Source organism: Halichoerus grypus, chromosome 2 (genome assembly GCF_964656455.1).
Source record: "Halichoerus grypus chromosome 2, mHalGry1.hap1.1, whole genome shotgun sequence".
In the NCBI taxonomy this organism is placed as follows: domain Eukaryota; kingdom Metazoa; phylum Chordata; class Mammalia; order Carnivora; family Phocidae; genus Halichoerus; species Halichoerus grypus.
The window spans coordinates 63,064,598-63,079,525 of NC_135713.1; the positions used below are offsets into that span (position 1 = coordinate 63,064,598).

At 48.1% G+C, this 14,928-nt stretch overlaps 1 protein-coding gene across 8 annotated transcripts in view; it reads left to right on the plus strand.

Moving 5' to 3' along the window:
• Positions 1-14,928, plus strand: part of HRH2 (histamine receptor H2) — a 55,083-nt gene that overhangs the window by 20,740 nt on the left and 19,415 nt on the right. For 6 of the 8 annotated variants that reach the window (XM_078066892.1, XM_036115699.2, XM_036115703.2 and 3 more), the window contains exon 2: positions 1,299-2,872. In XM_078066892.1, the coding sequence (XP_077923018.1) occupies positions 1,797-2,872 (1,076 nt within the window). In that variant the 5' untranslated portion in view covers positions 1,299-1,796. Of the gene's footprint in view, positions 1-1,298; positions 2,873-4,559; positions 4,761-14,928 lie in introns of all 8 variants that reach the window. The other 2 variants (XR_004924610.2, XR_004924612.2) reach the window with 1 other exon arrangement.

The following is a 14,928-nucleotide window of genomic DNA, read 5'->3' on the forward strand; positions in this document are numbered from 1 at the left end:
TTCCACTGTCATCCTGATTTCTGCAGGCTCCCAGATCCCAGTAGATTGCCTGCTGGCTGCTCTCTGAAAAACCAGGATCGGCTGGCATGAAAGGGAATCGGCAGGGCCTTCACTTGTTTTTCATCGATTGGAATCACAGAATATCACCAGTAGGAGGGGATCTCTGGGGTTTAACCAAGACATATTGTGTGTGCAGCCTTTCTGGTGAAGTGAGGTTTGCATTGGGACAGGTGGAAGGAAGGTAGGAAGATGGGAGGGAGGAAGGAGCTGGAAACCACCAAAATACCCCTGATGAAGGCATAATAGGATCAACTGTGGCCAGCCACCCCGTGGGCTGCTAGGCAGCCATCGGAGAGACTGAGTCAGTTCTGAGCCGGCTGACCGACCACATGTGCCGCCAGATAAGAAAAGATTGAGAGCGATGTTTGGAGCAGGTGTGGCAGGGCCTGCCACAGGCAGACTGTGACAGCAGACTCAGTCTGGCCCTCTGCCTGGTTTTGCACAGCCCATGAGCTAAGAATGGCTTTTACATTTTTAAAGCGTTTGGAAATAGTTTTAAAGAGTTGGAAAAAATCAAAAGAAGAATCCTGTTTTGTGACACGTGAAAGCTATGTGAAATTCAAATTCCAGTGCCCATAGTAAAGTCTCATGGGAGCACAGACACACTCATTCATTTGCACATTGTCCGTGTAGGTGCTTTCGGGCTACAGGGACAGAGGTGAGTCATTCCAGCAGAGACCTTGGGGGATGCAAAGCAGAAAGTACTTACTACCTGGCTCTCTGCTGAGGAAGTTGATCAGCTCCTGCTTTATGGTACGATGACATTTTGTGAAACCAACAGTGTCAGACATGCTCTCAGTGCCTCATCAGAGCAAAGCCATTACATTTGCTCATTTATTCACTCATTTGATCACTTATCCATCAGATGCTTACTGCCTACCTGTGGGGTCAGGCACCGGGAACTGGCAGTGAACGAGTAGACGCAGCCCCTGTTCTTGTGGTGTTTAGAGTCTGTGTCTAGTTCTTTCTTTCTCCCATATAAATAGTCCTACCCCTCCAACTGTATCTCACAGGGTGACACAGTGGTCCAGCCCCTTGCATCCTGCCTCCCTTCCTCCTCCCGCTGCGCATCCTGGTTGCCTCAGTCCCTCCTAAAGAGAGGCATCCAGATTGACCCTGTGCCTCCTGGTGTCTCCCAGGGAGGTCAAGGTGTAGAAGGTCTAGAAGGATTCATCTCGCATCGGTCATGCTCTTGGTCTGATTTCAAAGTGTTCAACACTGGATGCTTGCGTTTTCAGCTCCTGTTTGCCAGTGGTCCTAAGAGGCAGATGCAGCAGTCCCTGACCCCCATCACATGGGTGGGAGCCTCCACCAGCTATGGAGAAGGATGCGGCCACATCTCCACATGATCCCTCCCGAATAAAACCAAAGCCACCTCCAGATACATGCTCCAGTGCCTCAGTCTCTATGCAAAACCTGGAGAGTAGAGACCTGCTCCAGTCCCTGGAGGAAGCTGGCTCAGCAGGGGGTGATTTGAGGACTGGAATTTTAACCAGGAGCTTTCTCCTTTCGCTCTTCTTCATTCATACTCATGCTCAATACCTCCCAGGAGACTGCTTTATTTATTTCTAGGAAAACGGTACTGGGCAGTCATTGTCACCTCCCCACATTTGGACATTTTCTTTTGGCTCCATTGGGAGCCTAGAGCCCAGTGGTTGACATAATTGACACACTGGGAAGCTGGGCAAGAAGTGGCCAGGGTCCGCCGGCAGAGGACGGAGCCGTAGGGTCCCAGGATGGTACCTAACGGCACAGCCTCTTCATTTTGTCTGGACTCTCCCCCATGCAAGATCACTGTCAGCGTGGTCCTCACTGTCCTCATCCTCATCACCATTGCCGGCAACGTGGTGGTCTGCCTGGCTGTGGGCCTGACCCGCCGGCTCCGCAGTCTGACCAACTGCTTCATTGTGTCTTTGGCTATCACCGATCTGCTCCTCGGCCTCCTGGTGCTGCCCTTCTCGGCCTTCTACCAGCTATCCTGCAAGTGGAGCTTCGGCAAGGTCTTCTGCAACATCTATACCAGCTTGGATGTGATGCTCTGCACGGCCTCCATCCTCAACCTCTTCATGATCAGCCTCGACCGGTACTGCGCTGTCACGGACCCCCTGCGCTACCCCGTGCTGGTCACCCCAGTCCGGGTGGCTGTCTCCCTTGTCTTAATTTGGGTCATCTCCATCACCCTGTCCTTCCTGTCTATCCATCTGGGGTGGAACAGCGGGAGTAAGAACAGCAGTTTCAATCACACCATCCCCAAGTGCAAAGTGCAGGTCAACTTGGTGTACGGCTTGGTGGATGGGCTGGTCACCTTCTACCTGCCGCTGCTGGTCATGTGCATCACCTACTACCGCATCTTCAAGATTGCCCGGGATCAGGCCAAGAGGATCCATCACATGGGCTCCTGGAAGGCGGCTACCATCGGGGAGCACAAAGCCACAGTGACACTGGCCGCCGTGATGGGAGCCTTCATCATTTGCTGGTTCCCCTACTTTACCGTGTTTGTTTACCGGGGGCTGGTAGGGGATGATGACATCAACGAGGCCATTGAAGCCGTTGTTCTGTGGCTGGGCTATGCCAACTCGGCCCTGAACCCTATCCTGTACGCCACGCTGAACAGAGACTTCCGCACGGCATACCAGCAGCTCTTCCGCTGCGGGCCCACCAGCCACAGTGCCCAGGAGACTACTCGGAGGGCTGGCAGCTCTCAGCTGACCAGGAACCAAAGCCGAGAACCCATGCAGCAGGAAGAGAAGCCCCTGAAGCTGCAGGTGTGGAGTGGGACAGAGGTCACAGCCCCGAGGGGAGCCTCAGACAGGTAACTGCCCTGAGTGTGTGTGTGTGCGGGACAAGCGCCCCGGGGAGGGGGATCCCAGTAATGGCGACCGTGAAGGTGGCGGTCGTTCCCCAGGTGCTGGTCGAACATTTTGTGCTGCGAAGTCTTCATGAGCACTTTGCCAACCTCATGTTGTTCCATCCTCCCAACGGCCCCCCAAGGTAGACGCTTTGACTTCCATTTTTAAAGGACCACATTAAATCTCAGAGCGCGTGACCAGGGCCACACAGCTGGGACCTAGACAGAGATCTCTGACTCCAGAACTTGTGGGCCCTTTATTCTAGCTACGTTGTCCTTACAATCGGGAATCCTAAGTTCGAGGCCCAACTCTGCCATTTGGTTAGTCATGTGAGGTGTTCACCCAAGCTCTCCAGGACAGACCACAAATGGCCAGGCACTGATGCTGCCGCCGGGGGAGTAACCGCAAACCCAGCTCAGTCCACGTTCATTGAGCCCCTTTGATGCACCCGCTCTTATGCTAGGGGTGCTCGGGTCAGAGGAGAAAGAGGGCTGGCCAAATTGGGAAGGCAGAGCCTTGCAGGTCAGGCTAGGGGCTTGGACCTTGTACCATTGGTCTCAGGGGAAGATGGAAGGATTAGAAGCAAGGGTGGAGGGAAGCCAGGCAGCTCTGTGCTTTGGAAAGAGAGCTTTGGTTCCCGGAAAGACGTGGACCAGAAGGATGAGATGGGGCCATCGGTGAAGGGGGATGTGCACTGGCCCATGAGAGAGGAGAAAGGAATAGAGCAAAATCTAGGAGGCTATTAAAAAAAAAAAAATAGGCTTGGAGAGCATTGGATGTTTGGGGTACAGGAGATGAGAGAGAGAGGATGCCCCAGGATTCTACTCCCAAGAGGTATCCAGGCTGAAAAAATAAACAGGATCAGAATGAGATGTAGATACATGCACTGATGGCAAACGCAATGCCGGGTATTGAGGGAAACCCCACTAGAGACCTGAGTGGCGCTGAGGAAGCTCACCCACAGCATGGAGAATACATTGTCCTGTCTGTGGGCACTCTAGCTGCGGAGAGGGCTGAGTGAAAGGGCGCTGGTAGAACGCCTGGCACGTGAAAGTGCTCAACAAATGTTGCTTTCCTTACTCTTCCCACAGACCATGCCTTTGCCCCCCAGAATGCAGGTCTGTGTGACCGACCCACCCCCCACCCATCCATCCGTCTGTCCGTCCGTCCGTCCGTCTGTCCATTCATTTGCAAACCTTTATCAACTTCCCACCACATGCTGGGAACTGTGCTGAGCCCCGAGGATGCAGAATGACATTTTGGGCTTTTGTTCTGATGCACAGGCATGGAAAGTCAACTGCATAGCCCCGCTCTCAGCTCTGTTCTCCCTCCCTCCTTGGTGTGAGCAAGTCCCTGCCCCTCTTGGGCTTCTGTTTCCTCATCTCGTAGGGGGTGGGGTCTGTCCTCATGCAGCCTGCCCTGCTCACCTCCCAGGGTTGCCTGATGCCCATGTGAGTCAAGAGATGTGAGCAGGCTCTACAGCCCCAATGGGACACTTGTCTCCTCTCAATAATTGAGCATCAGACTCGAGAAAAGCTTGGGCAGATGCCGCAGCCCCACACCTTCTGGGTTCTGGTCCCTGTGGAGCGTTGTGGGAGCAAAACTGCCCAGCCAGACCCCTGGGCCTCATGTCCCCTCTGGTCCTTGCAGCAGCCAGGTGTGGAGTGTCCTGCCATAGACTTGGGTCCCGGGCCCTCCACCCCTCCACTGCCAGCCTTCTGGAACAAGCCTCATTGCTCCTGCCTCCAGCTCCTAACCTTGAGACTCTCCCTCTCAAATCCATCTTCCAAACCACCGAGCAATGTCTCTCCAAAATGGAGATCTGGAGCCTTCCACATCCGGCCCTGATGGGTAAGGCCCCCTCTGACCATGTCCTTTCCCACTCCCTCCCCCATTCAGGAAGCAGCCTCGAGCACAAAGCTAAGTTAGATCACGAAGCAAACAAAGAACAAAGCACAGGGGCACCTGGGTGGCTCAGATGGTTAAGCCTCTGCCTTTGGCTTAGGTCATGATCCCAGGGTCCTGGGATCGAGCCCTGCATCGGGCTCCCTGCTCCGCGGGGTGTCTGCTTCTCCCCCTCCTTCCTGCTCGAGCTCTCTCTCACTATCTCTGTCTCTCTCAAATAAATAAATAAAATATTAAAAAAAAACAAAAACAAAAACAAAGAACAAAGCACAGAGAGTAGACCCCATAGAAGGCTGTTGACACGATTCAATCTAGTCATGCATGCCACTTCCCGCTGCTCTTACCTGTGTGACCCCCTGGTGAAGAGGCTGCCTTCACCCCTAGTCCGTAGGGAACTGTATTCAATAAGCACTTAGCAACAACAGCTGACGCTACTCGGGCACCCACTAGGTGCCCGCTGTACACGTTGGCCATTGTTTCCATGTATAATCATTCTGTGGGCATCCTATCCCCACCCTTGGGCTGGGTGCTAGAGGTGCAAAGGGAAATAAAGCAAGCCCCCCACCCCAGGTCTCACCACCTGTCATTGCTCATGGTCTAGTTTAAGAGTAGATGGGCAGCAGCTCGGTGCAGCACATGCCAAGGACTGAAACCCAGTGTGCTGGGCGCCCAGAGGAGGCGGTTCATGGCCCAGGGAGCCCATCCCAGGGAGCAGACCTCCAAGCTGAGCCTTAAATGCAGACGGGAAAACACCTTATTCATCCAGGGTGGTACTGGACCCTCTGGACTTATGACCTCATTTCACTTTCCCCACAACCCTATGCTTGTTTAAGCTCCACTTTACAGATGGGAAAACTGAGGCTCAGAAAAGATAAGTAAATTACCCAAGTGACACAAGCTAATGAGTCAACCAAAGCCACGTTCTGAGCAACAACAGAAATAGCAGCCCCCCCGATTGGCTGTCCTCTGGGTGCGGGGCACACTGTGGACCATGAATGCCCACCTTTTCTTCCGATCTTCACGGCCACGCTGGGAAGGAGGGGCTATGAGGCTGAGGCCAGCTGAGAGGCTGGGCCTGCCTGGGTCACACATGGCAGCCACAGAACCAGGGCCTTCAGAACACACGTCCTGTGTGGCCGTGGCCGTGCTCTGTCCTCCAGGCCCCGGAAACAGTGGGCAGAGGGGTTGGGCAGAGGAGGATGGTGAACCAGTTGGACTGGTGGGGGCCTGGGTGGGGGGTGAAGGAGGCCACGAACAGCCAGAGGTTGATTTTCCCACTGAGACCGCCAGGGCATCAGGGCTTCGTGTGGCCCTCCATGAGGTTGGCTCCCAGCTTCCCTGATGACTGATAACATGTCCTTTCTGCTTTCCGTCTGGGGACAAAAATCAGCCTTGACCTGACCGAAGGCCCTTATCCCTGCTGGGGCGGGGGGAGGGGGTGGTGGTGGAGGTGTCGCTCTGAGTGGAGAATTCTGAAGGGCCTAACTGGGCCTGCCCTTGGGGCAGGGTGGGGCTGGGTCAGGGGCATGGTGGCGCCAGCCAAGGGGAGACTCCTGGAGAGAGTGGCCCTTGTCACTTCTGTCCACGTGCCCCGCCCAGTGACCTCCACCGCTCCTGCTGGATATCGGCCTGCATTCATTTCCTAGGGCTGCTGTAATACTCGATGGCCAAAAACAAGGCAGATGGATTCCCTTACAGTTTGGGAGGTCAGGAGTCTGAGACCAAGGTGCTGGCAGGGCTGGTTGCTCCTGGAGGCTTCAGAGGAGAATCTCTTTCCGTGCATTTTCTGTGCCTTTTCCGTGCCTTTTCCGGGGGCCACCTGCTCCCCTTGGCTCATGAGCCCTTTCTCACATCTTGCCCCTCTTGCTTCCTTTGTCACAACTCCTTCTCCCATCTGTAGCCAAATTTCCTGCCACTCTCTTAGAAGGGCTCTTGTGACTATATTTAGGGACCACCAGGATAATCATCTCCCCATCCCACATTCCTTAACTTAATCATATCTACTAAGTCCTTTTTTTTTTTGCCACAGAAGGTAACATGCTCAGGTTCCAGCAATGAGGATGTGGACATTTCTGGGGACTATGTTCAGCGACCCCAAGTCCCAGCGCCTTGCCTGGCATTAGAAGCCCTACCCTCCTCCTGATCTGTTTCTTGCCAACATCCCCTGACCCACACCCGCCCTCCACCCACTTCAGTCACAGCCAAAACAGACCACTCCGAGCCCAGGATCCCCAGGCACCCAGCAAGGATTTGCTATAAGCCCAGCCCTGCTTGGGGCGTAGAAGTGAGCAGATCAGAGGCTGTCCTCCCTGAGGGATGTTATTCTAGGGCAGTGCTTCTCAAAGTGTGGGCCCCCAGCCAGCTGAGGCTTCCAGAAGCAAAGTGGCCAGCGTCGGACCACATAGCCTCAAATCCAAGCAAGGATTCCCGTCTGAGCCTGTCTGACCCTAAAGCTTGGGGTCTTTCTACAGTAAAACACTGTCTGGACTTGAATTTAGTCCAGACTCGGTGCTAGTCCCATTGATACCAGATGTGGGAACTAAGATCACTGGGAAGCAAGTGACTTATCTGAGGCGCAACGCAAGCTCAGGAGGGGCCAGTGAACCCAGTACTTTGGACCCCTGCCCAGGCCTCTTGGGTCCTTTTTCCACACACTGGCTTACTCTGGGTAATCTCCCGGGGCGGGGAGATAATATTCATAAGCACCTGGAGTATCAGCAGTCGCTCGTGGGCGTGGCATTTCCGCATTCCTGCAGAGCACCTGGAGGCTGGAGCCAGAGATCAGGAAAGACCCTGGGAGAAGGGGTGCAAAGGGAGGCAAGGGGGCCCCCACCCCTCCAGCCAGCTTTCTCCTCAGAGGTCCCGTGGCAGCTGTCCACCCGAGCCCTCCTATCTGCTCTCCTTCTGCAGCCAGAGAGCGGGTTTCCATGTGGAAGTGGGACTATGCGCCGTCCCTCCTGATGCTCCCAAGTTCTTATCCTGACCTCCCAGGCCTTGTCCTCCACGCCCCCTGGCCTCAGCCCAGACTGTCTTATTCCTCTTGATGCATTCTCTGTGTTTCAGGTCTGCACCCCCGAGGGTACGCTCCCCACGGGCAGGCCCGTGCCTGTGTTGTTCACCGCTGTATCCCTACTAGGATTGGCACAGTAATATTGTTGAATGAATGCGTGAGTGAATATCTAGTTTTAGTTCCCCAAGAGCCCTAAGAGGTAAATAATACTGCCTCCACTTCAGAGATTAGGAAACCAAAACTCAGTGAGGAGGTTGCAGGAACTAGTGGGAGCTCAGAAATCTCTGGTTCCCCTTTCTAATTTGGACATCACAGCGGGCCTCCCTCCAAACAGTGGTGTCAGGGCAGGCCTCACAACAACCCAACCACAGGCTCTGAATCAGTCTTGGAGAGGGAAGAGGCCCCGAACAGTAACCTGGCCCCTCCCCCTGGCTGTGTTACACACCAGCCCAGAGAGGTGAGGTCACTTGTGCCAAGGACACAGAAAGTGAGCTTCTGAGTGGGGGCGGGGAGGAGGGGAGTCCGCAGTTCCTGACAACCCGATGCTGTCCATTAGGCCTCCACAGCATGTCATGGTTTGGCCAGAGGTTGGGGGTTCAGGGGAGTGCGGGGCTGACTTCATCTGCTGCTCCAAGCCCAGCCTCTGCAGATGAAGCTGCAGGACCCACAGGAGTGAAAGAGCCCCATGAGCCGTGCACACACTCTTCCTAAGAAGGAGTGTTGCTCAGGCAGGAAGTTTCCCATAGCTTGCCTAGCTAAGAGCCCAAATTTGTTTCCCTGTATCATCTGGGTTCTAAAGTAGTCTAACCTTTCGGCACACCGATTCCAACATTTCTTGAGAGCCTGTATGGTGCTTTTTGCGAAGGTGCCTGGAGCAGCTCACCCCCAACGAAGGGCCCTGGCCGCACCCCCCGGCACACTGGAATCCCACTGGCCGCTTTGTCACCTCTACCCTCTGTGCCTGGCCGTCACACCACAAGGCTGTTGGGGTGGTCTGCTTCTGGGGTGGAACTAGGGAGCCCCAGTGTGAGTCCTGCCCCACCACTGCTTAGGGGTTGGTGTGAGTTTATTTCTGGGCTCTCTATTCTGGGTCCGTTGATCTATGTGTCTAATTTTATGCCAATGCCATATTGTTTTGATTACTATAGCTTAGTAGTATAGCTTGAAATCAGGGAGTGTCATACTTCCAACCTTGTTTTTCTTTCTCAAGATTGCTTTGGCTAGAGAAAGTCTTTTGTGGTTCCATACAAATTTTAGGGTTATTTGTTCTAGTTCTGTGAAAAAAGCCATTAGAATTCTAATACGGATTGCATTGAATCTGTACCTTGCTTTAGGTAGTATGGACATTTTAACAATATTAATTCTTCCAATCCATGAGCATGGAATATCTTTCCATTTATTCATATCTTCTTCAATTTCTTTTGTTAGTATTTTATAGTTTTCAGTGTATAGGTCTTTCACCATCTTGCTTAAATTTATTCCTAGGTATTTTATTCTTTTTCATGCAGTTGTTAAAGAGATTGTTTTCTTTCTTTTTTTAAAAGATTTTATTTATTTATTTGAGAGAGAGCACGCGCATGCACATGCACATGCAAGTGGGGGGAGAGGCAGAGGGAGAGGTAAAGAATCCCAAGCAGATACCACGTTGAGCACAGAGCCCAACTCGGGGCTTGATCTCATGACCCATGAGATCATGACCTGAGCTGAAACCAAGAGTCGGACATTTAACTGACTGAGTCACCCAGGTGCCCCTAAATAGATTGTTTTCTTAATTTTTCTTTCTGCTACTGCATTATTACTGTATAGAAATGCAATAGATTTCTGTATATTGATTTTATATCCTGTGACTTTACTGAATTCATTTATATCAGTTTTTTGGTGGAATCTTTCGGGTTTTCTGTATATCGCTATCATGTCATCTGCAAGAAGCGACAGTTTTACCCTTCCTTTCCAATTTGGATGCCTTTAATTCTTTTTCTTGCCTGTCTGCTGTGGCTAGGACTTCCAATATAATGTTGAATAAAAATGGCAAGAGTGGGCATCCTAGTCTTGTTCCTGATCTTAAAGGAAGAGCTTTCAGCTTTTCACTGTTGAGTATGATGTAAGCTATGGGTTTGTCATATATGGCCTTTAATATGTTGAGGTATGTTCCTCGTATACCCACTTTGTTGAGAGTTTTTTTTTATCATAAATGGATATTGAATTTTGTCACATGCTTTCTCTGCATCTATTGAGATGATCATATGACTTTTATACTTTTGTGTGTGTGTCATCATTGATTGATATGCAAATATTGAACCATGCTTCCTTCCCTGGAATAAATCCCACTTGATCATGGTGTATGGTCCTTTTAATGTATTATTAAATTGGATTTGCTAATATTTTGTTGACAATTTTTGCATCTACATTTATCAGGGATATTAGCCTGTAATTTTCTTTTTTTGTGTAGTGTCCTGGTCTGGGTTTGGATCAGGGTAATGTTGGCCTTAACATGGGTTTGGAAGTATTCCCACCTCTTCAATTTTTTGGAAGCATTTGAGAAGGATAAGTATTAAATCTTTGAATGTTTGGTAGAATTCACCAGTGAAGCTGTGTGGCTTTGGACTTTTGTTTGTTGGGAGTTTTTGGGGGGCAGGGGGTAGTTTTTTGATTACTGATTCAATCTCTTTAATAATTGGTAAAGTAATTGGTCTATTCAGATTTTCTGTTTCTTCATGGTACAGTTTTGGAAGATTGTATGTTCCTAGGAATTTATCCATTTCTTCCAGTTTGTCCAATTTGTTGGCATATAATTGTTCTTGGCAGTCTCTTATAATCCTTTGTATTTCTACGCCATCAGTTGTAACTTCTCTTCTTCCATTTTTGATTTCACTTATTTGAGCCTTTTCCCTTTTTCTCTTGATTAGTCTAGCTAAAGGTTTGTCCATTTTGTTTATCTTTTCAAAGAACCAGCTCTTATTTTCATCGATCTTTTCTATTTTTTTTAGTCTCTAGTTCATTTATTTCTGTTCTGGTCTTTATTATCTCCTTCCTTCTACTAACTTTGGGCTTTCATCTGTTCTTCTTTTTCTAGTTTCTTTAGGTGTAAGGTTAGATTATTTATTTGGGATTTTTCTTGTTTCTTGAGGTAGGCCTGTATCCCTAAGAATTTCCACCTTAGAACTGCTTTTGCTGCATCCCCCAGATTTTGGATTGTGTGTTTCCATTTTCATTTGTCTCAAGGTTGTTTTTTTTTTTTAATTTCCCCTTTGATTTCTTCATTGACCCATTGGCTGTTTAGTAACATGTTGTTTAATCTCCACATATTTGTGATTTTTCCAGTTTTCTTCTTTGTAATTAATTTCTAGTTTCATACCACTGTGGTCAGAAAAGATGCTTGATATGATTTCAATCTTTTTCTTTTTCCTTCAAATTTTTGTTTAAATTCTAGTAGTTAACATATAGTGTAATATTTGTTTCAGGAGTAGAATTTAGTGATTTGTTACTTACATGCAACACCCAGTGCTCATCACCACAAGCACCCTCCTTAATACCCATCACCCATTTAGCTCATCCCCCACCCACCTTCCTTCCAACCTTCAGTTTGTTCTCTATTGTTAACAGTGATTTCAATCTTCTTAAATTTATTGAGACTTGTTTTGTGGCTTAACATGTAATCTAACCTGGAGAATATTCCATATGCACTTGAAAAGCATGTGTATTCTGCTGTTTGAGGACAGAATATTCCGTATATATCTTTTAAGTCCATCTGGTTTAATGTGTCATTTAAGGCCAGTGTTTCCTTAATGGTTTTTTTGTCTGGATGATCTATCCATTGATGAAAGTGGGGTATTAACATCCCCTACTATTATTGTATTACTGTCAATTTCTCCCTGTAGGTCTGTTAGTATTTGTTTTATATATTTAGGTGCTCCTGTGTTGGCACATAAATATTTATAAATGTTATCATCTTGTTGGTGTGACCCCTTTATCATGATGTAACACTCTTCTTCGTCTTTTATTTCAGTCTTTGCTTTAAAGTCTATTTTATTTTGGGGCGCCTGGGTGGCTCAATTGATTAAGCGTCCAACTCTTGATGTCGGCTCAGGTCATGATCTCAAGGTCTTGAGATCGAGCCCCATATCAGGCTCCATGCTGGGTGTGGGGCCTGCTTAAGATTTTCTCTCTCTCCCTTTGCCGCTCCACCCACCCAACTCAGGCATGCGTGCTCTCTCTCTCTAAAATAAAAATAAAATAAAATAAAGTCTATTTTGTCAGATATAGTTAAACCAGATTTCTTTCCATTCCCATGGAATATCTTTGTTCACTCCTTCACTTCCAGTCTGTGTGTGTACTTATATCTGAAGTGAGTCTCTTGTAAGCAGCATATATAGTTGTCTTATTTTTATCCTTTCAGCCACTCTGTGTTTTTTGATTGGAAAATTTAGTCCATTTACACTTAATTATTGTTATGTACTTATTGCCATTTTGTCAGATGTTTTCTGGCACATAGTTCCTCTATGGTTTTTTTTTTTTTCTTCTTGTTCTCTTCCTTTGTGGTTTGATGCCTTTCTTTAGGGTTATGTTTAGATTCCTTTCTCATTATGTTTTGTGTATCTACTATAGGTTTTTGCTTTGTGGCTACCATGAGGTTCACATAGAACAGTGTATATATATATATGTCTTATTTAAGTTGATAACAAGTTAAATTTGAATGCATTCTAAAAACTCTATATTCCCCCCATGTTTTATGATTTTCATGTTATATTTACTTTCTTTTATTTTGGTATCCCTTAACTAATCATTAATAGTTTCAGTTAGTTTTACTGCTTTTATCTTTTAACCTTTGAACTAGCTTTATAAGTGGTTGATCTGCTACCTTTACTGGTGAGATTTTTACTTTCATATGTTTTCTCATTATTAGTTAGTGCTTTTTCTTTTCAGCTTGAAGAAATCCCTTTTAACATTTCATGTAAGTTGAGTTTAGTGGTGATGAATTCCTTTAGATTTTGCTTTTCTGGAAAACTCTTTATCTCTCCTTCAATTCCGAATGATAACCTTGCCGAGTAGAGTAATCTTGGTCAGAAGTTTTTTCCTTTCAGCACTTTGAATATATCATGCCACTCTCTCCTGGCCTGCAAAGTTTCTGCTGAAAAATCAGCTTATGGTCTTATGGGGGTTCCCTTGTATGCAAGAAGTTTTTTTTTTCTCTTACTGCTTTTAAGATTCTCTGTTTAATTTTTGACATTTTAATTATAATGTGTCTTAGCGTTATTCTCTTTGGTTTCATCTTATTTAGAACTCTCTGGGCAGGGGCGCCTGGGTGGCTCATGGGACGCCTGGGTGGCTCAGTCGGTTAAGCATCTGCCTTCAGCTCAGGTCATGATCTTAGGGTCCTGGGATCCAGTCCCACATTGGGCTTCCTGCTCAGCAGGGAGTCTGCTTCTCCCTCTCCCTCTGCCTGCTGCTCCCCCTGCTTGTACTCTCTCTCTTTGTCTGTCAAATAAATAAATAAAATCTTAAAAAAAAAAAAAAACTCCCTGGGCTTCCTGAACTAAGTGTTTTTGTTGCCAGGTTAGAGACGTTTTCAGCCATTATTTCGTCAAGTAAGTTTTCTGCCCCTTTCTCTCTTTTCCTTCTGGGACCCCTATAAAGCAAATGTTATTCTGCTTGATGTTCTTCCATAAGTGCCTTAAACTATCTTCACTTTTTAAAATTCTTTTTTCTTTTTGCTGTTCTTGGTGAGTTCCACTGCCCTGTCTTCCAGGTCACTGATCCATTCATCTGCTTCATCTGGTCTGCTCTTGGCCCCTCAAGTGTATTTTTCAGTTCCATTATTGTATTCTTCAGCTTTGTGACTTGTTTGGTACTTTCTTACATTTTCTGTTTCTTTGTTGAAGTTCTCACTGTGTCCATCCATCCTTCTCCTAAGTTCATTGAGAATCTTCATGACCATTACCTTGAAATCTTTAACAGGTAGATTACTATTTCTGTTTCATTAAAATATTTTTCTGAGATTCTGTCTTGTTCTTTTATTTGGAACATATTCCTCTGTTTTCTCATTTTGCTTGCCTCTCTGTGTTTGTTTCTATGTATTAGTCAAAACAACTACCTCCCCCAGTCTTGAAAGAGTGGCCTTGTGTAGGAGATGAACCTTATCGTTCAATCTTGCCCTAGCTCTTGTTGTCCCTCACACCTTTGTGACTCTCTGAGTAGCCTGATTTATTCTTGATAGACCTTTGTGGTTGAGGGTGTGCCAAGACCTACCAGTGTTCCAAAGGGAGTAATCACAGGCAGCACCTACTTTCAGTCTGATTGGAAGCCAGATCCTCAGGTAGCAGCTTTTCAAGTATGCAAATATATATAGTTCCACGGGACTGCAATTGTAAACTTTGCCGGCCTCCAGACCAGGAAATCTGGAGGTGTCTTGTGGGCAACTCTTGGAAAAATCAGGGCTTCAGGCAAATGTATAAGCTCTTTTCTAAGAGATAACAGTGAGCTGTGTGAAGGCCAAGGGAAGGTTCAAAGATGCTATTTCCCTGCCTACATTCCCTCAGAGTCCCTCTATAGCCTCTAGATGTCTGGCAAACCTGAAGCCTGTCCCTCAGATTGAAGCTCCAGGATGAGGAGATGGGTCTTTTTCAGAGGCAGACTGGAGTTGAAACACAACTGCTATCAGTCTGCTATCTGTGCAATGCCCTGGGTGTGATAGCCTGCCCAGAACTGTCTTTCCAGTTGTTATGGTCCCAGTGGGGCCAATAAACACAAGCACCTCAGGCCACAAGGTCCAGGGGATCAACGGTGTCCCCTGTGGGCTGCCCTCACCCACCAGCTTCAGCGAGGCTGTTGGAGAGCGTTGAGGCCAGGGCATGCCTATGGCTCTAGGGAGGCAGAGAGAGAGTGCTGGGGGCCAGGCGCACCCAAGGCTTTAGCAAAGTTGTGTCTATGCATACCTACCTGTGCTAGCAAGGTAAAGGGAGAGTACAAAAATGCTGCTCACCAGCACCTCTGTCCCCAAAGAGAGTCCCAACTGTCCTCTACCTCTCTGGTAAATGCACCTCCTCCACATATAATCCAGTCACCTCTCAAACTTCTTCCTTCCCGCTGGTCCCAGGATGGGTGAGT